The following is a 24347-nucleotide window of genomic DNA, read 5'->3' on the forward strand; positions in this document are numbered from 1 at the left end:
TCTTTCCATTGCATATTCTTGCCTCCTTTCTCAAAGATTAGGTGCCCATATGTGTGTGGGTTTATCTCTGGGCTCTCTATTCTGTTCCATTGATCTATATTTCTGTTTTTGTGCCAGTACCATACTGTCTTGATCACTGTAGCCTTGTAGTATAGTTTGAAGTTAGGGAGCCTGATTCCTCCAGCTCCATCTTTCCTTCTCAAGATTGCTTTGGCTATTCGGGGTCTTTTGCGTCTCCATACAAATTGTAAATTTTCTTGTTCTAGTTCTGTGAAAAATGCCATTGGCAATTTGATAGGGATTGCATTGAGTCTGTAATTTGTTTTGGGTAGTATAGTCATTTTCATAATGTATGGTACTGATGAACCCAGTGACAGGGCAAGAATAAAGATGATGTAGAGAACAGACGGGACATGGGGTGGGGGGCGAAGGGGAAGCTGGGACGAAGTGAGAGAGTAGCACTCACATATATACACTACCGAATGTAAAACATATAACTAGTGGGAAGCTGCTGCATAACACTGGGAGATCAACTCGACAATGGGTGATGACTTAGAGAGTTGGGATAGGGAGGGTGGGAAGGAGTCGTGGAAGGGAGGGGATATGGGGATATGTGTATAAATACAGCTGATTCACTTTGTTTTACAGCAAAAACTGGCACAACAGTGTAAAGCAATTATACTCCAATAAAGAGCTTAAAAAAATGCATCTTGCTCGACTTTAAAAAAAACTATACTCCAGAGTAGACTGATTCATGAGGTGGATTCTCCTATCCTATTTAAATATGAGAGGATTATGCTTTACCTTGTAATATTTTCCATCTTTTCTATCTTTACTGCCTTTCTCTGTTTTTTTGTTATTTTGTTTTTTTAAATCATAACCCCTTAGGCAACCTGGGAAACATATTATCTAGAAATTAGAGTCTGAGTCATCTTCACTTGAATATATATTTATTTTAGAATGTGGCACTAACAGCATGATGATGAACTGTCACAAATTTGTACCAAGAAGCACACAATCTTTAAAGTGTGTTGTTTTTCACAAGTAATTTAACTGTAGCATTATTTTTATGTGGTACCAGAGTCAAAGACGACATTTAGATTCTTCAGCTTTGGGGCACTGAGTAACATTGAAATGATTGTCTAGTCAGGCAGAGGCAAGAAATTCAAATGCAGTTTCTTTTTCTTCTGTCAGTTCCTTTGCAGTAAGATCCATCTTCTCACGTGAGAAATCATTAATAGGGAGACCTTCAACAACCTTCCAGGTCTTATCCTGTTTGAAAATAATTGCAAATAAGAGATTTGTAATTTTCTTTTAAAGATTTTTTTGACTTGGACCACTTTTAAAGTCTTTATTGAATTTGTTACAATATTGCTTCTGTTTTATGTTTTGGTTTTTTGGCCATGTGGCATGTGGGATGTTAGCTCCCTCACCAGGGATCAAACCTGCACCCCCTGCACTGGAAGGCAAAGTCTTAACCACTGGACCACCAGGGAAGTCCCAAGAGATGTATAATTAAACTAGAACTGATGTTCCAGCAAGCAACAACTTAGTTTGAACTTAATCTAGACGAGTATGTTTTAAAATGTGATTCTAAAGAAGCAAATAAAATCCATTATCTCAGATAATTCTGATGAAAACTCAACACTTGTCTTTGAAACTCATTGAATCTAGAAAAAATCTTAAAATGGGGCTTATATTAGCAAACATAAAAATCTACAGTTATAGTGCAGTTTAGTATTATATACAGAGCAACAATACTGAGAACCATTGCTTCATTTAGAACTAAGAGAATATTTGTAGATATCCAATATTAGAGGCATAATAACAAAATGTGTCTCATGGGGAGAGTTGCAACTTGCTTTCCAGATTAATTTCAATCTTTTAGTGACTTGAAGTTGTGCTTCACATGATTTTAAAGCTGAGAAAAATGTCTAATTTAGTAAAGGAACAACTTTCTAGACTAAGTTATACCATTATTAATAAAAACACACAACTGCTTTCCCAGTAGGGGACAGAGGAAAATAACCCAAAACACCCTACCTTGATTGTAACAGGGAATGAGTAAAGCAGATCATCAGGGACACCATAGGAGTTGCCATCTGAGATAATGCCCATGGACACAAACTCTCCCTGAAAATAATACATAACAATGTTTTACATTCTCACGGTGCTAAGGGATTGGTTTACATAACCAACTGACACATGAACTAACAAAGTTAAACCAGGTGACACGTTCTTACTATGTGCATAACTTCATTACTGTATAAGGAACCATTACCAAGCACTTCCACAACAGGGCAACTTTCACAGTTAACATCTCATTCCACTTTTCCAAGCTATGTGTAAAGTAGGCCAGAGAAACATAACCCTCATTTTATAAATGAGGAAGCTGTGACCCAATATAGGTTTTAAGAAGGAAAAAGTCACCTCTACTATGTGTGATAGGTGCTTTCTACATTTCATGTCATTACCCTCGTAACACTGTGAGTTAAATGCCATGTAACAAATGACAAAACAGCTCAGAAAGGTTAAGCAACTTTCCCAAGTTTACTCAGCTAGTCAAGAGCTGAGCTGGGATATGAAGCTAACTGGCCTGTCTGCAAGGCTATGTGTTTTTGTTTGTTTTTGTTTTGTTTTTTACATTATAGTATCAGAGAACAAAAATAAGAATGGCCTGTGCAATTTACTGAGTCCTCACCTCTGGGGTTCCAAACCAGATGTCTCTGACGTGGTCACAGATGGCTTTCGCAGCAGACATTGCACTGGACAGTTTTCGAGCCTTGATGACAGCAGCACCGCGCTGCTGCACAGTCTGGGTGGGGCAGGCAGAGACAGCTGTGTTATTCCTGGGGTGAAAGGCTGAAACCATAGCTTAATGTGTCCCCTCCAAAATCATGCACCTACCCCATGTTGACCTTACTAACCTATTTCACTTAGAAGCACCAGTCTTTATGAAAAGGGAAAACTATAAACCTGCACAGAAAGTTCTACCACTTTTCATACAATGAAATGGATCTCTACAGAAAGCTGGACGACAATCAATCTTGACTGCCACACAATAGATCAGATTGATTATGACTGCCTTAGCGTGATCCCCAAAGAAAATATGCACTCATCAAAGGCACGCTGTCCGTGAGTTTCCTTCCACCACCCCTTGGCGGTGGTCAGTATTGTACTCAGGTCAGTAACGTGGTGTGTCTCTCAAGGGTTCCTGATGCTTCGCTGTGAAGAGAGCTCCCGATTTTTCTCACCGTGATGAATTCTCCCTTGAGCCAGCTGTCATCTTTCAGGGCTTCATAAACACCAACTTCCTTTCCTTGCAGTTTCACCTTGGCATGGTTGACATCTGGATACTGAGTTGATGAATGGTTTCCCCAGATGATGACATTCTTTACATCATCAGAAGTCACACCAAGTTTAAGAGCAATCTAGTTCAACAGAAAACAAATATATTACATGGACAATTTTATTTTAAAATTTCAAATTGTGACCTGTTTCACAAATGTCCTTGAAACTCCAAGAGAAGTTTTAAGCCCCTGAAACTTCAAGAGAGCACAAGAGTTATACTGATTTGGAAAAAGAAAAAACAACCCACAAATTTTATTGCTTGGTAGTTTCCCCGAAGAGCTTAATAATGTAAACAAACTGTGAGCCTGAAACATTATAGGGTACAACATTTAAGTAGAATGCTTAAGAGTAAGGATCATCTTACAGTTCATGAATGACTTATTTGTATTGTACGTTTATTAAATATAAAACACCAAGCAACAGGTTAATATTGCTTAAATTTGTAAACGTGACCTTTGTTTTGTTAATACTTGGAGATGTCACCTTAGCATTTCTGACCAATCAGGTATTTAGATACTTTCTCCATATTTAGGTGAAGCTTTTAATCTATACCATATATAAATTAATTTTCACATAATCCTAAAGATGAAATTTTGGAGTTGGAAGGGACTCAGATACCAAAGTATGGCTGTTCTTATTGTATAGATTAGAAAACTGAAGGTAAGAGTTTAAATACAACATATATATAATACTAAAATTACAACAGAAGTAACCATCTCTAGCTGCAGGTTCAGAAAACACTTGTAGTCACATGAATATCAATTATGTTATATAGTACAGTAGTCACAGAAAGGGTTAGAAAGTTGTTTTGAAAGATTTAAATAAAATAAAATCAGCTTGCTTATTTTGTTACTCACTTGATAGGATAATGTGTAGAAAAGAAATTATGGCTAGTTGGACGTATATAGGCACACCTCCTCTTATTGTGCTTCACTTTATTGCACTTCATAGATACTGTGTTTTTGCAAATTGAAGGTTTGTGGCAACCTTGTGTTGAGCAAGTCTACCAGCACCATTTTTCCGACAGCATTTGCTCACTTCATGTCTATGTGTCACATTTTGGTAATTTTCACAATATTTCAAACTTCTTCATTATTGTTATATTTGTTATGGCGATCTGTGATCAATGACCCTGATATTACTATTATAATTGTTTTGGGGTGACATGTGAACCCTGCTCACATATAACAATGAATTTATCAATAAATGTTGTGTGTGCTCTGACTGCTCCACTGACAAGCTGTTCCCCTTTCTTTCTCTCTCTCCTTTGGGCCTCCCTATTCCCCGAGACACAAACAATATTGAATTTAGGCCAATTAATAACTCTACAGTGGCCTCTAAGTCTTCAAGTGAATGGAAGAGTTGCACATCCCTAACTTTAAATCAAAAGCTAGAAATAATTAGGCTTAGTGAGGAAGGCATGTCAAAAGCAAAATGAGCTGAAAGCCAGGCCAAACAGCCAAGTTGTGAATGCAAAGGAAAAGTTCTTAAAAGAAATTAACAGTGCTACTCCAGCAAACACACAAATGATGAGAAAGTGAAACAGCCTTATTGCTAATGTGGAGAAAGTTTTAATGGTCCGGATAGAAGATCAAATCAGCCACAACACTCCCTTAAGCCAAAGCCTAATCCAGAGCAAGACTCTAACTCTCTTCAATTCAGTGATGGTTGAGAGGTGAGGAGGCTACGGAAGAAAAGCCTGAAGCTAGCAGAGATTGGTTCACGAGGTTTAAGGCAAGAAACTATCTTCACAACATAAAAGTGCAGGGTGAAGCAGCAAGTGCTGACAAAGAAGCTGCAGCAAGTTATGTAGAAGATCCAGCTATGATAATGAATGAAGGTGGCTACACCAAATAACAGATTTTCAATGTACATGAACAACCTTCTATTAGAAGAAGATGCCACGTAGGATCTTCATAGCTAGAGAGAAGTCAATGCCTGGCTTCAAAGGTTCAAAGGCCAAGCTGACTCTCGTTAGGGACTAATTCAGCTGGTGACTTTCAGCTGAAGCCAATGCTCACTTAACATTCTGAGAATTCTAGGGCCCTTATGAATTCTGCTAAATCTACTCTGCCTGAGTTCCACAAACGGCACAACAAAGCCCAGATGACACTGTATCTGTTGACAACATGGTTTACTGAATATTTTAAACCCACTGTTGAGACCCACTGCTCAGAAACAAAGATTCCTTTCAAAATATTACTGCCCACTGACAATGTACCTGGTCACTAAGAGCTCTGATGGATAATGTGGCTGCTAATACAATATTCATTCTAAAGCCCAGGGACCAAGGACTCATTTTGACTTTCAAATTTTAGGATTTAAGAAATAGACTGCATAAGGCGATAGCTGCCATAGCCAGTTGCCATTCCTCTGATGGATCTGGGCAAAGTCAATTGAAAACCTTGTGGAAAGGATTCAGCATTTGAGATGCCATTAAGATGCCATCACAAATTAGTTCCATTTGTGATTCATGGGAAGAGGGCAAAATGTCAACATTCATTGGAGGAACTAACTGTAGATATGGTGGAAAAAGCAAGAGAACTAGAATTAGAAGTGGAGCTTAAATATGGGACTGAATTGCTGCAATCTCATGATAAAACTTTAATGTATGAGGAGTTGCTTCGTATGTTGCTTTGTATGATGAACAACGCAAGTAGTTCCTTGAGATTGAATCTACTTCCAGTGAAGATGCCGTGATGATTGTTGAAATGACAAGAAAGGATTTAGAATATTACATACACTTAGTTGATAAAGCTGTGGCAGAGTCTAAGAGGTTTAACTCCAACTCTGAAATTAGTCTTCTTGGGGTAAAATGCTATCACACAGCATTGTATGCTAGAGAAATTGTTTGTAAAAGGAAGAGTCCATCAATGTGGTGAACCTTGCTGTTTTTGTTGTCTTTTTTTTTTTTAATTAATTTATTGGCTGTGTTGGGTCTTCACTGCTGCTGCGCAGGCTTTCTCTAGTTGCGGAGAGCAGAGGCTACTCTTCGTTGTGGTGCGCAGGTGTCTCATTGCGGTGGCTTCTCTTGTTGTGGAGCACAGGCTCTAGGCCCGTGGGCTTCAGTAGTTGTGGCTCATGGGCTCTAGAGCGCAGGTTCAGTAGTTGTGGTGCACGGGCTTAGCTGCTCCGAGGCATGTAGGATCTTCCTGGACCAGGGATTGAACCCATGTCCCTGCATTGGCAGGTGGATTCTTAACCCCTGTACCACCAGGGAAGCCCCCGTTGTTATCTTTGTTTAAGAAATAGCCACAGCCATGCCAACCTTCAGCAACCATCACCCTGATCAGTCAGCAGCCATCACCATGGAGGCAAGACCCCCCGATCAGCAAAAAAATCATGACTTGCTAAAGGCTCAGATGATGGTTAGCATTTGTTTTTTCTTTTCAGCAATAAAGCCTTTAAAACTAAGATATGTATATATTCTTTAGACATAATGCTATTTACTGCATAGTTAATAGACTACAGTACAAATACAACTTTTACATGCACTGGGAAGCCAAAAAATTCACTGACTTGCTTTATTCTGGTATTTACTTTATTGCAGTAGTCCAGAACCAAACCCACAATATCTCTAATGTATGCCTGTAACTTGTTCCTAATTAGACAGCAGAATTTATAATGGTCCAGAAGAGAAGGCTTTGGAAAAAACTTTTAAAAAGCTGATGTGTTAGGGTGGCATTCTGAGTGATTTTTCTTTATGTCACAATAAGAATGAGAGAAAAAAATAGTTGTGCCAGAATCCACAGTTTTTGCACACATAACAGCAGCACTGCATCAAAGCTCTGGTTGCATGTTCACCATATAGCAAAGGGAATACACTCTGATATTTTAAAGGAATTTTAAAAAACAAGGATACCAATAGCCCCAAACTGGAAATAGTTCAAAAGTCCTTCAAGAATGATTAAGCCAAGTATGGCTGTTAGCAGAACTGAAGCCATCTTGGGTCCTTACAATTTCTCCTGTCCTTTAAAACTGACCTGTGAAGTGAATCACATTAAGGGCTTTGTAGTTAATAGATACTGTTTAATAAACATTAGGACCAAGTAGCCTCTATGCTCTGCTGATCCCCAAACAATGATGAAAACCTTCCTTGACATATTTCTGGCACCCATGAGACTAGTTATCCATTCATAAATCTTAACTTAGAAATGTATGTCCTGTTTCAAAGCACCGACCCCCATTCCCTAGGTTAACTATAAAATTGTCCCCATGGCCCTCTGTGGTACGGAGTGCAGCTGCAAATGCTTCTGGATCACTGTCTGCCTGATCCTGATCCCACGCTGTAAGTTACCCTATAATAAACTGATCCATTGGTTACATGAAGCTGCCTGCCTCATTTTTCGGTCTCGCGATGACTGCTCATTCTGGTGGGCACTTTTCGTCCTCTCTGTCCTCCAACACAAACTGTAGTACATTCATACAATTAAATAAATAAATGGAATAACAGTAAGAAAGAATGAACTACTGATACCTATAACAACTTGGATGGATATTAAAGACATTAAACTGAGTGAAAAAAAAGTGTCAAAAGGTTACCTACTGCATGATTCTAGTCTAACTTTAAAACATTCTCAAAATGACAAAAGTACAGAGTTGGAGAACAGATAAGTGGTTGTCAGAGTTGAGGAAAGAAGAGGGAGTGTGTAACTATAAAGAGGCAACATGAATAGGTGTTCCTTTGTGGGTGATGGTACAGTTCTGTTTCTTGACTGTGGTGGTTACAGTAATCTATATACATGATTAAATGCCATAGGATCATTCATAAAGATATACAAAAACTGCAGAAATCTGAGTAAAGGTAGTTAACAGTGTTGTGTGTAGTTTAGTCAATTTTCTAGTTTTGATAATGCTCTATACTTATGTAAGATTTCACCACTTCTGAAACTTCTTCTAAGTCTATAATTATTCCAAAGTAAAAAGTAAAAAATAAAACAACCAACCAACCAACCAACCAAAAAGAATAAAGATGAAAAAAGCCATTACCTAAAATGTTTGCAATGTCTTGACTCATCTTCATGGTAATTTATTCAGCAAAGTAAGAAGCAAGTTGTGCTTACTTTCACTGATCCTTAAAATAAGTCTTGACTCATTTCTTAAGTCCTAAAATAGATTTTAAAAATAACTTAAAATTCTTTGTTTTTGACATTTAAAATCACTTCTGATCTAAACCCTGCTTCATCTAGAGTTTTGCAAGTATCAGGACTATTAACTACCATATCAGTCTTCACAAATTAATTGGATGGTTGGTTTCTGGGGTACCCAGATATTGATCTTCTTAGTGTTTGGGGTAGAGTGGTGTGCTGTGCAACGAGTACATTTTCTGTGTGTGCCATGATCTGAAAGGGCTTGCAAAGAACTGTCCTTACTTATACTTAGCTGGCATCATTGAGAATAAGGAAAATTTACACTGGTGCAAGTGAGCCAAGATGTGTATTATCAAGAATTTCAAAACCGTAACTCTGCTGAACATCAGCTTCAACTGCTCCAAAGTATAGTGAGGACAAACTGCCTGCAGGCCTATCCTCCCTACAGGAGGCTCCTCTTACTTCCTGTGTCCTGTTGCCCACCTCCTCTTGTTCTTTAGATCTCTTGAGCTAATCCACTTCTGTCTGGATAGCAAAGGCCAGTACTTTGCACCCAGCAGATGTAGTTTCTGAATACCATGCATATCAGAGCTAGTCTAAACTACCATGTACCCAGGATAGCAGTTCCTTGCTCCTTCAGACACTTTTGTGTCTGTCACACAGATCTGTTGAACAGTTTTTGATTTGTTCTTCAGCTCTAGTCATTTTCTTCTCTCTGATACCACCTAACTGGTTTCATTGCCAAATATCCTTGTCAGCAGACAACATACATAGCTCTGGTTTGCAAATATGCAGAGGAATCCTGCAGGTGATAAACAGTCACTAGGTAGCTAGGCCCTCTGATTTCCAAAACAAATTATGTAAGACTAGTGTCCATTCATTTAAGAAAAATTCATCTTTGGGTTTGTTACTTTTCTCACTGGATTAATAGCCTGTATAGGAGGAGGTAACTGCTTCTTCCAAAACTTGCTAACAACACTCACTGTGCCAGACCGGCATGCTGGAATACATGCCAAAGTAAAGTTTGATGAGATGGCTCCTTCTTCCCTCTTTCCTCACTCAGACTTTCACCCCACAAGGAAGACTGTTGTAGGTACTGGGACAAAGTTTCATTTAGCTATAATTCTAGAAGCAGAATTTTCCAATGCCTGCCTCCACCAAGGTCTCAAGTCAAACAGCATAGATGTAAATTTACCCCTTTCTCCCTGTTGCAACTAAGTGAATTGCCATCTGGCAATCCAGAGTCCACAGATGCAACATCTATGATATCATCTTTTCCTTCGTAACTGTTCTACAGTACCCTGATCCCCTGCCTCCAGTCATTCAAACAAACTCCAATTTCTTCCCAGCCACCAGATGCTGGCTAAATAATAAGGAAAAAGACCAGCCCACAGCCCAAATAGGAAATAGCTGCAATTTAAGCTTGTTATCCAAAGACCGTCTAAATTAACTGAGTTTTCTGAGGTGTGACTCATCTCAAACCTTGGTTATTCTCTCTTAATCATTATCATCAGTAATAATTATAGCAGCCAACCTTTACTGAGCTTTTACTGTGTGACAGGCACCAGGATAAGGTCCTAACATAGATCTTATCTCATTTAGTTCACATAACTACTGTCTAAGGTAGATACAATTCTTATCCTATTTAATAGCTTGAATATACTTTTTCAGGGTCACGGAGCTAGTGAATGGATTTAGGTCACTTGATCCCATTTTGTAAGAACACACGTGAGGGTCTGGAGTCAGGCAGACCCTTTTACTGACTCCATCATTTACTACCTCTGTGACTTTGAGCAGGTTCCCTGACCTTTCTGGGCTTCAGGTTTCTTACCTGTAAAATAGGAATAATAACAGATATCTCATATGGTTACTATGAGAAGGGACAAATCAGATGTAAAGGATTCAGCTTAGTGTAGAAACTTAAATGTAAATTCTTTTCTCCTTCACTGGGCCCTCCAGAGCTGAAAGATTATCAACTCTTAGTTTAAAGTAGTGGTTTTGTTAGCCAGACAGTAAGGAAGGAAGGTATGGGGTTAAACCAGAGTATGTCATATCTTGCAGAAGTAGAATACTGGGTGATAAGAGAAATTGTAACATGCGCTGCACAAACTTAAGAACTAGAATGTGAATTTCAGAACCCTTCTGTTCTAAGGAGATTGGGAGAAAGGTGAACTATGGCTTCCCAGGTCTTCATGTGGAAACAAAGAATAGGTCTCAGTAATTAATGATTTTAAAAAGAAGAAAGAATGCAAGAACAAACAATTGTTATTAGGCAAGAGAAGTAACTATAGCAGAGATAACAAATCAGTTATAAAAGACTCCCTGTTCTGTCCTGTTTCAAAGGCAAAGATCAACCCAAAGCACATTCTTGTGCTGTTTTGCAGCATCCAAAACCCCTCAAGCACTCAGCCACCAGATTAACTGGAGCCTAAGGAATGAGCCTTTTTGACCCTTGTGACTTCACTCAACTAGGTACCTGGATTGTGTCAACCTAGAGTGACTTTTGCCTCATTTTAATGCTAAAACCTCCAGCCCCAAAGGCTGGGATTTCTGCCATCTTTGAACATGTAAGGCATGTCTGTTTGAGCATGTTGTTGTACTGCACAAGTGCATCTAGAACTCTACCTTTACATGGAAGATTACACTTGCCCTTTCATAGATATGCATGTACCCTTAGCTTAAAATGTCCCCGATCTTGCTATTTGGGAAGACAGTGCTTTGAGAGCTAGCTCCCTGTTTCCTTACTTGTTACAAGAAATAAACACCTCTGCTTTGACTGAAAGCACGTGGTATGTTCATTGGCGATGCACCCCAAGTGACAGACCCACTGAGTCCGGTAACAGTTTTTTAACTTAGACCTCACACCATCTTTTGGTAAAAATAGTTTTCTTGAAACTAACCAATATTGTCTCCGCTACGAGAAAAAGAACTAAATGCATAGACCTATCTAGCAGATGAGCTGTGGATGAGGAGGATGGCCAGAAAAGCGCTAGGGAAAAGGAAAGAGGTTATGTCCAAGAACCAGAAATTTATCGTGACTTCTAAGGGCACCGGGACTGTCTAGATCTGAGAAAGCCTAGGAAACTAGCACAGATGAGTGGCATGGCCTCTGATTTTTAAAAAAGCTATTGTTAATACCCCTGGTCACTGGCCTCTTAGCATACTTATCTAAGGCTCCAAGGGATAAGGGAACTGGATAACAATTAAAATGTAGCTACTAAGTAGTGAAAACTAGGACATTTTACAGAAACATGTAGAATATGAGAATAGAAAAATGAAAATGAAATTAAATATAAAATCAAAATCAAATTTGATTGCTTAGCAGTAGGGAAAAAGCAGAACCACGTAAAACACACAAAGCTCAAGTCTTTCTTTTTATAATCTCCTATATATCTGACAAAAATAATTTGTGTACTGTCATGTGAATTATCTATACTAATGACTAAGTTAAAAAAATTTATTTACTTATTTATTTGTTTGTTGGCTGCATAGGGTCTTTGTTGCTGTGTGTGGGCTTTTCTCTAGTTGCGACACATGGGGGCTACTCTGTTGTGGTGCATGGGCTTCTCATTGCCGTGGCTTCTCTTGTTGCAGAGTACGGGCTCTAGGCGCCTGGGCTTCAGTAGTTGTGGCACTTGGGCTCAGCAGTTGTGGCCTGTGGGCTTAGCTGCTCTGCAGCATGTGGGATCTTCCCAGACCAGGGATTGAACCCGTGTCCCCTGCATTGGCAGGCAGATTCTCAACCACTGCGCTGCCAGGGAAGTCCCCTAATGACTAATTTTTAATCACTGTACTAAGAGGATATTAGTGATGACATGTAAAGTTAGGAAATGAAATATAGTTGAGAAAATTAAGTAGGAAGCTCAGCGGCCTTAAGAGATTAGATTTAAAGATGTTCTAACACATTGGAATAGCTTCCTACTAAAACAAAACAATAAGAAAAAAGCACAAAGTAAGATTCAGCTACTTTAAAAGTAAGAGAAAGGGTCTAAAGTTGAACATTCATAAGAGAGAAAGGGTTTAAAGTTGAACATTCTTTCTTACCTGAGCTTTAGCTCGGTTGTGATCCAAACGAGTCAAGCAACTGAAGTTCTCCTTGGGGATGGATGGCGCCGACTTGGAGGCAGTCAGGCAGTTGGTATTGGCTGGGTTTCCCACCACGATAACCTAGAATGTACGGGAGGCACAGCAGAACTACAGACCATACACTGATTAACTAGACCAACTTAGAATACACCTGACATGTAACATGTAGCCTTTGTATCGAGTCTGTGTGAGCCAAGTATGTATAGTTACCATCGCAGTTTCTAGTTTCTATCCTCCCTTCTAATAACTTTTTCCCCCCTTGTTAGTATTTGGTGTGACTACTGAAAACATTTACTAAAACACCATTTGTACACAAGTCATTTTGTTTTCTGCCAAAACAGAGACAGCATTTATTTACTTGCCATAAAAATCTAGTAGCCTAAAGCTCTATCTCAGAGTTCGACTGAATCATAAAAGTTCTCCTTCTTATAAAGATAGTCCAAGAAAGAAATTCTACTTGAGAAGTTTACTTTAGGACAATGATTTGCCCTTATGAATGAAAAGTGTTTCTCAATCTTGCCTAATCCCAAGAATTAACTGAGATAGTTGCTAAAATACGAGGCCCCACCACTTCACACCCACTGAGTCAATCTTTAGGAGAAAGCTCTTCAGGCTTTTTTTTTTTTTTTGAGGGGGCAGATTATAGGATACAGTGAATTACAAAACAGCATAGGAAAATGTATACATGAACATTTTTTACAAGTCTCAAAAATCTTTAATAAAATGATAAAAAAAATCTTACTGTGAAATTATATCAAACTTGTAGAAAAGCTGTAAGCATATTACAAAGAGTAACTCCCACATCCCCTGTACCCAGATTCTCCTATTTGCCCCCTCTCTTACTTTCTGTGCGTGCTCACATGCACACACACACAGACACAGACAGACAGACAGACACACACACACTCTGCCCTTAGTGTTTTTTTTTTGGCCTATTTGGAGAGCAAGCTGCAGATATGATACTTTAATATTCCTAACTATTCCTGCGTCCATGTATATTTCCCCAAAGAAAGATACTTTTGGCTGAGAGGCAATTACTATGCAAGCATCACTACAACTCCAAGCAACCTTGTAATTGTTTTACTAAGAGACCTGGGGATTTCTACTCAACACATTTCTATTATTTTTTGTTAATGACTACAGGAAACAAAAGCTAACTATTTGAAATGAAGTCCACAGAAAGCAAAAATTCAGGTGTCTATGAAATATTATAATAGATAGAACATTATAAATGGCAACATTATAAAACTTTCTAAGATTTTCTTTTACCTTTCTTTGAATTAAGGATTGGGAGGAAGATGTGTATCAAAACCAGTAAAACCCCTAAGTAGCACATCCTATTGCTGTGACAATTAGGTTCTAGGTAACTGATACTTAATTAGTAAAAGGAGGCTTTATTGTAATAGTAAGACAAATCTGGAAGTCAAAATAAATAGGTCGAACACAAAGAGCCAGAATAGGAAGTCATACTGACTCAACTCCTCAAGAGACGAGCATATCAAAATTCCTCTGGATTGAGAAAATCTTAGCATTCAGAACCTACCATCTCCTGTCATGAGAACAAACACAGCTTACAGCCATCTCCCTTCACAATCACACACACAAATCCAATGTCTGAACAAACAGTCCCACACAGCTAAAAGGCACCATAAATTTCTGTGCGTTCTCTATAGGTTTACAAACTAATATTAAATCTCCATGTCATGGTAATAGGCAAAATATTTTTAAGCCCCTCAGAATACAGATTTCTACACTATATGAACAAAACCCAGAAAGGGAGGGCTAACTGAGCAAAACTCTGTATCTGTATTCACTGACCACTGCACAGAACTGGGGGGATTAAAAAGGCAAGTAATTTCATTTTCACTTAAATGCTGAAAGCAGAAGTTTCAAATGCTGATAAAGAAAAACCCTATAAAATACTGCTTTGGTCACCTTAACTGACTTCTTGGCATATTTGTCCAAGGCTGCACCCTGGCATTTGAAGATTTTCACATTTGCTTTCAGTAAATCTTTTCTCTCCATCCCATCCCTTCTTGGCATGGAGCCCACAAGAATGGCCACATCCAGGTCTTTGAAGGCAATCTCTTCTTTATCTGTTGCGATGACATCTGTGAACATGGCAATAAATATGCAGAGCTACTTAAACACCAAAGTCAGAGTTTTTCTTTTTCATACTGAATCTACCCAGTAACTCTTTCACTTTGTAGCAAATGTTTACTTTTAAAAAACTCATTGATCAAAGTTTTAGGGGCCTAAGAAAAGAAAGGCGATATATTAATTCAACAACCATAACATCAGCAGAAAAGCCAATACATTTATTTTGCTTTCCCTATTTTAATAATTATCTTAATTTAAAAACTCTATGGCTTTTTTCTTTTATAATGATGCAAGGTATAATATGATAACTTTCAAGGCAACATTAATTATTCACATTAATTACCGCAGGTAACACAAAAGAGAAACCAAATCACCTAACATTTAAATTAAATTACTTTAAGTTCTAAGATACCAATCAAATTAAAATAATGTTTATTGAGGAGTTTTTTGCAAGGAATAACGCTGAGATTTAGTTCATCAAATTTAATTTTAACATTTTACAGATGAAGATAATAAGGCTTAAAGAGATTAATTAGCTGCCTATCAAAAAGCAGTGGGCCTGTAATTCAAGTCCGGATTGGTCCAGAGTTCAACCACTATGCTGCAGTGTGAGTCCAATAAACATACACCACTTGTTTTTTGATTAAAGAACATACAGTTGACCCTTGAACAACACAGGTTTGAACTGTGCAGGTCCAGTTATATGTGGCTTTTTTTCCATACTAAATTCTACAGTACTGTACAATCTGAGGTTGGTTGAACCTGTGGATACAGAGGAACTGTGAACAGAGGGCCAACTATAAACTGTACTTGAATTTTCCACTGCAGGGAAGGTTGGCACCACGAAGCACTGAGTCGTTGAAATGTCAGCTGTATGTCATAGCTCTCTTTTGGTGACTTTATTAAAAGGCCATGACCAGTGCTATAGACTGAATGTTTGTGTCCCCTTAAAATTCATATGTCAAAACCTAATTACCAGTGTGATGGTATTAGGGGGTGGGTCCTTTGGGCAGTGATTAGGTCATGAGTGGGTAGCGCTCATGAATGGGATTAGTGCCCCTATAAAAGAGGCCTCAGAGAGCTCCCTCACCCCCTTTGCCATGTGAGGACACGGTGAGAAGATGGCTGTATATGAACCAGCAATTGGGCTCTCACCAGACACCCAATCTATTGGCTCTTTGATCTCTGCCTTCCCAGCCTCCAGAACTGTAAGAAATAATTTCTGTTGTTTATAAACCACTCAGTCTATGGTATTTTTGTTACAGCAGCCCAAAGGTACTAAGACAATCAGGATACAGTGTTGTCATGATAAATTTTTAGACCAGGAATTTGTGTCAATCAGGCTGCTGTAAGTCCCCAAATAAGTACATATAAGAGGACCAGTTGGAGAAAAAAAATATCCATCTTCTGCCCAGCCATGCATGCATATCTTCTGAAATTCCCCTCCAGTCATATTCACAGCTGACCAAAGATAAGCTGACTGTAACCTGGGCCCACTAGAGAGGGCAGAGGGAACTCAGCAGGCAAGGGAATAAAAATGGGAAAAAGCAACAGAGGAGGTTGATTTGGAAAGAGTGGGTGAGGAAAAGGAAGCCAGCAAAACAGCTCAGACAGGGTAATGCATTCTCTTACATAACTATGCAACCAAATGAGTGAGATGGCAGAGCACCTCTTCTAGTAAATGTTTATTGAACAGATATATGAATTCTGAGCACGGTTTCTCTTGGGCATGTATTTTTGATTTGTGCAAACTTCTTTGAGAGTATTATTAATTACTCCTTACCCTCCCTCCCCCAGAAAAGATCATGATGAAGGTACAGCTAAAGAAAAATATTCAAAGTAGTTTACAATTTGACCTAATATTTTAACGAAGCTTTCAATCAAATTTATGACCTCTGTATTACATTTGCTAATTGTTCATTGAGTCTCAAAGGCTCTTAGCAGAATTCTGGTAGGCTTTCTCAAACTATGTAGTATATGCTTAGAAGAATTTATATTATATCTCAACCTGACAACTGGCAGATGGGGTGGGACTATATATGGTGGACCAACCACTTTCTAGCCCCCAGGCAGCATATGGCTCTGGAAGACATCATTTAGAGTTGAAAAAGGTCTCCATTACAGGATGCTATTATCACTATTTAAACAGACTTCAAACAACAACACAACGTAGACAATCTCAGGTGGATAACCCTTGTGCAATATTTAATTGGTAAAATAAATTACATGTAAGCATGTTAGGAAAAAAGTACAATCTTTTACATTGGTTATTTCACACTTTTACCCTTATTTATTCTTGGTATACATCTTACCAAGTAGTTGTAGTTCAAACAAAAACGTTTTATGAAACAGTTTCTAATTGAGAGGTCAGTTAACAAAACTCTAAAATCTATTTTTTTTAAAGATGTAAAATACTATAAAATCCTCTGCTCCTCCACTCCCCAACTCACCTTTCAGGAGGGGAAGGGCACAGTCTTGCAGCTCCATCAGGACGCCATCCAGAACACCCATCATGGGCGTGATATCCAACAGCACAAGGATGATAGGCTGCCAGATAAATAGCAAGGACAGCATCTGTCAGTGTAGGTTATGTCATTTAGTCACAGAAAAAGTCCTTTCGCAGAGTTTTTGCTAATTGGTGTGTATATATGCATAATTCCCATTAATTAGTCATAATTATTTTAGGAAGTCAGGTGTCTAACATCAGGCCACTTTAAAAAGGAATGCTATGAAACCAGCAACAGTGTGCTAATAGATGCAGTAAGAGGAATCACCGCTGCTGAATTTTAAAGGAGTATGTGGAAGAAATAGCAAATTGAAGTGACATGCCACACCTTGCTCTTGTTGCTGACGGCTGTATATCTAATTTCAGTTCATAGAAAGCTAAGCACAGTATCTGGCACCAAGGAAGAATTTGATATCCATGGGTGAAGAGAATGAATACTGCAGAAAGATAAATGAATACTGCAGAAAATGATTTCAGTGTACATTAATCAGACCAGCTGGAATAGGGGGTGCCTGCTTCAAATTGGGGAGCCAATTTGCCTGTCCAACTCTTTTGGGTCTTAAGACCATTTATGAATGAGGAAGTGCTGATTTGGCAACTTTCTGTCCCATATGACTCTCCCTAATAGTTACTGTCATTGTGATACCTGCTGGCTGCACCAAGTCAACTAAACAGTATGTGGAATAGTTCTAATTTGCAAAGCATTTTCAATGCCCAAGGGGGTGCCTATAAATAACCTACCAGATTCCACTAATAGCCACGTGCCTAGTACATTTATCAGCATTATCCATTCCTTTACCATTTAAAAATTTCTTTGCAACTAAACACAGGGTCTTATTGAAAATGTTCTTACTTTTACTTAAGATTCATAGACACTTGCCCCTACCTGGTCTTTACCGAAGACAGATCCATTTCCAATACTGTACAGCAGTGAATATGCAATTTGACCAGCTGCTCCAGTCACAAGGACACGGATTGGTTCAGACTATAATGAAAGACGCCAATTAACATCTTACTAAAAAATGCTATTTTACCTTAAAGATATTCAGAATTTTCTCTATAATAAGACAACCACATAATTTAAAATTTTAAAGACTCTTTGCACCTCGCTTAGTAGAAGACATGTATCCCAGACTTGTCCCAGTAAACACAGCATGCACAAAGCAACTAAGCAACTTCTGGAACATGTGTTCTTTGGCTGCATATTTACGTGGTGTTATTTAATTCTCCCTGCTATTTTTGAATTACTTACAAAATCTTAGCCATCTTTTTAAGGATATTTTACCACTAAAATAGGCCTAATGGTGTTGATGTGCATTATATGATGACACAAACCCTGGCAGCCACTAGAACCTTACAAATCCTCTTATGCAAATTCCCACCCACTCCCTTCTGCTCAAAAGAAATCTTCACACCAGGAAGAGGAGTAATAGCAGTTAAAAATTTCCATTTAGAAGGAGCCAGAAAGTTTTTTTTTTTATAAAACTGTTAATCATGATTCAACCTAACTACTTGGAGGCAGAAAAATAATGCTATATTTTTTATTTAAGGAGAAATAAAAATGAAAAAGATGCTAATATCTGGATTATAATAAATTTTAGCATTAAGTAATAAATAAGAGTAGCAATATGTAATAACAGATGACAACCTGATTTCAAGGGACAATTAATATTAAAGGGGAGGAAGGGGAAGAAGTACAAAGAACATAGTATTTACAACAGAGGGAAGCCATCTTAAAGACCCTGAACAAAATATGAACATATGGACAAAAATATATATAAAGCTAATTCAAAGTGATGATCCCGAGTTATTAAAAATAAGTTAAATTAAGCTCAGAGAATTAAAAAGATGGAAATATTTCTTTAAAAAGAGCTGAACAAAAATGTCTGGAAACTTAATGGGTAAGTTTAATTCCATGGAAAAATTCAATCAAGGGAATTGTTCCTTTCTCTGACAATGAAGGGTAAATGTACTTCCACTCGTGTCACCTCTGTTGTTACCCACACTAGAGAAGTGGCTGAACTGATTGGGGATAGAAGATTAGATTTCTTTATATTTAGAACTCCCTCTTAGAGATGGCTCATGCTTCTAGGATAGGAGACTGAAAAATTCCTTCTAACTTTCAGACCCTAACCCCTGGAGGTCAGCAGCACTTAGCAATCTGGTACCCATAAAATTCAGAGGAAAAAAAATCTCAGGGCAGTGTCAACTGTTGTAGAGAAATGAATCTGAACACAGCAGACTATGTGTTTCTTCATCAGAGAGGCGATCAGGGTGAGAGTTGAGAAAAAGGGAAAAAACTATGGAGAGTTTCTTCCTGACCTTCTGGGTCTCGTCCCTATACTCTTCATCAACTTCCCCACCTTCCCCACATGCTTTCATATCTCTAGATATACAAAACATGATAATTCCTCAAATGATCCAATTTTAATACAATCCACATTTATGTTCCCAAATAGACCTTAGGTTTATAATGAACAGTTACTGTATATATTTATTTTCTATCACAAGGCCTTTACATGTTTTAAATTCTGTCATTTTTCCCTCTTTCCTTGGAGTACAGTAGGTGAGGAAAAAGAAAGAGGAAGAAATGATTCCCCCTCCCTCTTTAGAATAGACAGGAACTTTATTTTATTTACTGTTGTATTCCAGCTGCTTAGAACAATGCCTGGCATGTAATTAGAGCTCAAATATTTGCTGGATCTTGTAAAATTACTATCAAAATCTTGGAAATGTAAAAGAATTGTTTGGAAGCAAGCCCAACATGCTTTTAAAAATTGTTTTATTCACACATACTTGCATTAAGGTTAGAAATAATGACAATAGTTCCAGATATGGTTAGCAAAATTGTCAGTAGTTCTAATTAAAGTCTTTTATTATGTACCTTGTACTATTTTAGGCCAGAGAATCCATTAGTGAACCATATACAAGAAACAAGAGGATAAGTCAATTTTTTAAAACGGGGGGCTAGAGAGGCAGTAGAGTGTGATAGTTAAAGAGATGACCTCTAGAGCCAGACTTTCTGGTTCAAATCCTGATTCAACTCAGCTGTATGATCTCGGGCAAGTTACTGTATAGTTTCTCCACAGTAAAATGGGGATAATAATAGCAGCTACATAACAAATAAGGTAGTCATAAGGATTGAGAGTTAACATACAAAGCAGTAAGAACAGTATGAAGCAAGCAGTATAATTATATAGGTCTCTGTTACCATAGGTTTTTCCTCTAAGGACTCTTGTAGCCTGGGTCTGTTACTCTCCACTAGACCATGAAACTCCCATGAGAACAGTCTGCTTTTGACTCAAATTTGCACTCCCATATAGCATTCAAGAAGGATTTGTTAAATGAAGGAAAGTAAGGGTTAAGAAAAATATAAACACATGCTACTTCAAGGAAAGCAAGCTAGGATAAGAAATGAGGGGGAAAGTGACTATCTGTAAAGCTTAACCTCCCAGAAAGTCAGGTAGATGGTTAGAAAAGAACAGTGCAGTCCATTTTAGGCATTCATTTTAGCTACTAAAAAATAGGTTCAAATTATCACAGTCCCTAGTGAAGGGGTTGTGGGCAACTAATGAACAGCCACTAATTCTACTTCAGCAGTTTCCTTCTGTATCACTGAGCAAATTATTTTCACAGGTAGGTAATTCCATCGTGTTAAGAGTAGTATTAAGCCTAGTGTCTGAATGTCTGATGATTAAATAGGAAAGAAAGTGTGTTTCTGGTTCTGTCTGCTCTTTGCAACACTGCAGTTGAAAAGCAGGAGGGTGGGAGATTCCCACTGACTTTTCCCAATGTCACAGTGTGAAGATAGGTTACTATTCTTTGCTTAGATATCTGGGCAGTCTGCCAAGATCCATGGAAGGAATGTCTTTGCTCTTGGCAGGGCACTAATGACCTGCAGATGTAGGCTCTGTCTTGGACATGTTTTCAAGTCTCAGTTGCAAAGCTTGAATTTAAGTGTTCCTTCTGTTATTCTACAGAAAGACCCACGTATTATTTCTTTTTTACGTTCTCATTTATATATATTTCTGTAATATAAAAGACAAACAATATTCAGACTCCTTTATACAGTTTATTTTTGCTGTCATTCCTTATGGACATAAGGAAGGAATTCACTCCTTTAGAAAAAACTGATTTTGGGGGGGGAGGGGGTTGGGGTGAGATGAATTGGGACGTTGGGATTGCCACATATACATTACCAATAAGAAAAAAAAATCAAATTGTACACTTTAAATATATGCAGTTTATTATATGTCAATTATATCTCAATAAAAGTCCTTAAAAAAACCTGATTTTAATAGCTTACAAAAGATGGCTCTTTTATAACTCAGTGATTGTTCACACACTCTCCTGAGGCAAGGAGATTGAGTCATGTGAGAATATGCTGTCAGTTTCAGCAAACTGACAGGAGGATTCTTCCTCATGGACATTATTTGGTGTTTCAGTGGCCTTCCTGGGGTGAAGTCTGGCTTGATCTACCATGTAGAAAAACAAAGCAAGAATGGGGGCCCAGGATCTTTCTGTGACCTTGGGAAAATCATTTGACCTGACCAGGCTACGTTTTAAGAATAGAGGAGGGCTTCCTAGGTGGCGCAGTGGTTAAGAATCCGCCTGCCATTGCAGAGGTTACGGGTTCGATCCCAGCTCCAGGAAGATCCCACATGCCGCGGAGCAACTAAGCCAGTGTGCCAAAAAAAAAAAAAAGAAATAATTTCCAAATTTTTCCTTCCAATTCTAGAATTACAATATTCTGATTGTAAAACCATCAAGTAATATAAATGCTGATACACAGTTTAGTTTGTATTTGCTGTATGAGTTTGTATCTTCATCCAGAACCTCAGCAACTAAAAATAAAATTTCAGAATGACTTGGTATATCTCAATGACACAATATGGTAAAATGGAAGGAGTGTGAGATCCTTGGGGGCAACTGTTGTGTGACCCTGACCAAATCACATTCTCTTTGGGTTTCAATAAAATCAATTTTAAAATGGTCAAGATGTTTTTTAAAAGGTTCCACCCAGTTTTAAAACTAAGAAGTCTGAGGTTCTTTGATAATAAGTACCTCTGATTTCTTGCTGAGATTATTAGGTCAGAAACCACTGAAACCTTCATTTAAATGTTATCTGACAAAATAAGTAGGAAACTTAGGTTTAACACTTACTGAGAATTACAAGTTGTCCTCACTGGCTCCCTTATAAAGGTGGAAGGAGTAATCCCCTTGCCCTGAAAACACGTCTTTTCAGATTCTGGAAATGTTCCAATTCCTTCAAATATTTCCCCACATTCCCCACTTATTTTGGTATTTTAAAATGACGTAGGAAAAACAGTCTCAACTACAGATGCAAGTACTGAAGCAATTTCTCTGTTTGATGTCAAATGTCACCTTCAAGCAGCATGGTAATAACTCCTACGTCAGAGTTCCCTCACCAACCCCCCTTCACCCTTTCAGCAGAGACAAGACATGGAGATCTTGGTATTCAAATCTTCATGACAAGATGGTCACACCGTGTAACATTTAAAAGTAGTGGTTCTAGAATTCGTAACATACAGATCAGTAAAAAACATCTGCACTAATTATTTGGCTAGGGGGGCCGTCACTGCGACACGGCCTGGCAGGACAAAAGGAGATGAATGAACAGTTTTAAATAACATTTGGTGAAATTAGATATGGCGGAAACACTTCTCTCGAAAACGTAGATCGTAATCCCGAGCATCTGGTAAGCACTACCTTTGCAGTGAGGGCCTTCTGCTTTCAAGGACTTTGTGACAAAAACCCTTAAAAACACTGTGGGCTTAAGAGGAGAAAAAGAGGTTAGGGTCCAACAACCCCTGCCGTTTCAAACCTTATCGTTCTTATCAAACTCCTATATCGTGCTTTGGAGAAAATCCGCAGCTTCGTATTTTGTACCACAACATGCAGAAGCACTGAGATCGCGCCGTTCCAAGGACAGCGATTTCTCTAAAGTCCTTCTAAGAACCCACAGCTGGAAATCAACCCCTTCCCAATTACTGGGTCACTGCGACAGTCCCAAAAAGATAAGTCGGGCTTTCTAAAGGGCGCGAAGGACAATCCCTTGCACAGCCTTCTCCCGACTGTCCTTCAAGCGCAAGAAATTCCACACACGGGCAAGAAGGTCGGAGGTGGGCAGCATGCAGGGGTCCCCACTCACCATGATTGGGAACTACGCGGCCACTTTCAGCACCTGCAAAATAACCCTCACCGAGTCGGGTCACCTTCTACCGCGGAACCGACTCGCAAAGGGCGAAAGGTATTGGAAAGAAAAGGGTCGGCTCCCGACCGCGGTGCTCTCTGGGAACTGTAGTTTATGCTGCTCTGATTTGGGCGCAATCTTCAACGCATTTCCTTCAAGTGTTGAACTACACTTCCCGAGGTCAGGAGTGTCTTCTCACGCCCTGCTCCCTGCGCTCTTCGCCGATTGCAAAGTAGTCCCCGTGGGCGGGCCGTTGTGATTGGAGGACGGCGACGAGCGGATGATTTGGGCTCAAGAGGAAAGGACCTGCCGGATGGCGCCCAGCAATTGGCGGGAGGGGAAGCGCGTGTAACTGGAGGGAGGAGAGGCAGACCCCCTTAGCTATAGCATCCTACCGTTCGCTGCTGAGACTATCCTCCCGCCTAAGTGTAACGTGGGAGGTAAAGAGACCTTCCGCTGCGTAAAACCGGCTCGACCCGGAAACAAAATCTTTTCAAAACCTATTCATACTCTGCAGGGGCGGGAGGAATTGACGTGAGGGGAAGACTGGACGGCTTCGCAGGTTGCTAAGCGACGAGGCTGTAGAGCGCGCGCAAGTACTCGCCGCTGAGGCGTACCTGAGGGAGCCGTGGCGCGGCAGCTCCGAGACTGAGTGGACCGAGCGAGCTCGCCGCGTCCTCCCGGGTCCTGCTTCCCTAACCAGGGACCCTCGCCCTGGTGGTGTCCGGTGACTCGGTGAGGGGTTTGCGGGGACGCCCCTTCACCTTCCCCACTCCGGAGGCAGGTGAGTCCCAGCCCGAGGCTAGGGGTCTTTTAACTTTAGGGTCGGGTATGCTGTTGTGAGCCGTCCCTCATTGCTTTTATCGACCCAGGTGCTAGTTTTCTGTGCGGATGCCCGCGAGCTCGCCCGTCCCTCTCCGGGCGCAGAGTGCTAGGGCAACAGTATTCTGGGGGTCGCAGTGCCTTGAAGTTCGTGTCATCTCCCCGCTGTAGGATACAG

The 24347-nt window shown here is 39.3% G+C and overlaps 1 protein-coding gene across 1 annotated transcript; it reads right to left on the bottom strand.

Annotated features, from left to right (window-relative positions):
* Positions 1-933: 933 nt before the first annotated feature.
* On the bottom strand, positions 934-23762 carry MDH1 (malate dehydrogenase 1). Its single transcript, XM_057742163.1, has 9 exons — positions 23306-23762; positions 18020-18118; positions 17078-17174; positions 14463-14638; positions 12486-12608; positions 3255-3431; positions 2702-2815; positions 2044-2133; positions 934-1272 (listed from the first exon to the last, which is right to left on the bottom strand). Exons 1-9 carry the CDS (start codon positions 23306-23308, stop codon positions 1147-1149), a joined length of 1005 nt encoding a protein of 334 aa, XP_057598146.1. The 5' UTR covers positions 23309-23762; the 3' UTR covers positions 934-1146.
* Between the last annotated feature and the right edge of the window lie 585 nt (positions 23763-24347).

The sequence above is a fragment of the Hippopotamus amphibius genome, chromosome 7 (assembly GCF_030028045.1).
Source record: "Hippopotamus amphibius kiboko isolate mHipAmp2 chromosome 7, mHipAmp2.hap2, whole genome shotgun sequence".
Lineage (NCBI taxonomy): Eukaryota > Metazoa > Chordata > Mammalia > Artiodactyla > Hippopotamidae > Hippopotamus > Hippopotamus amphibius.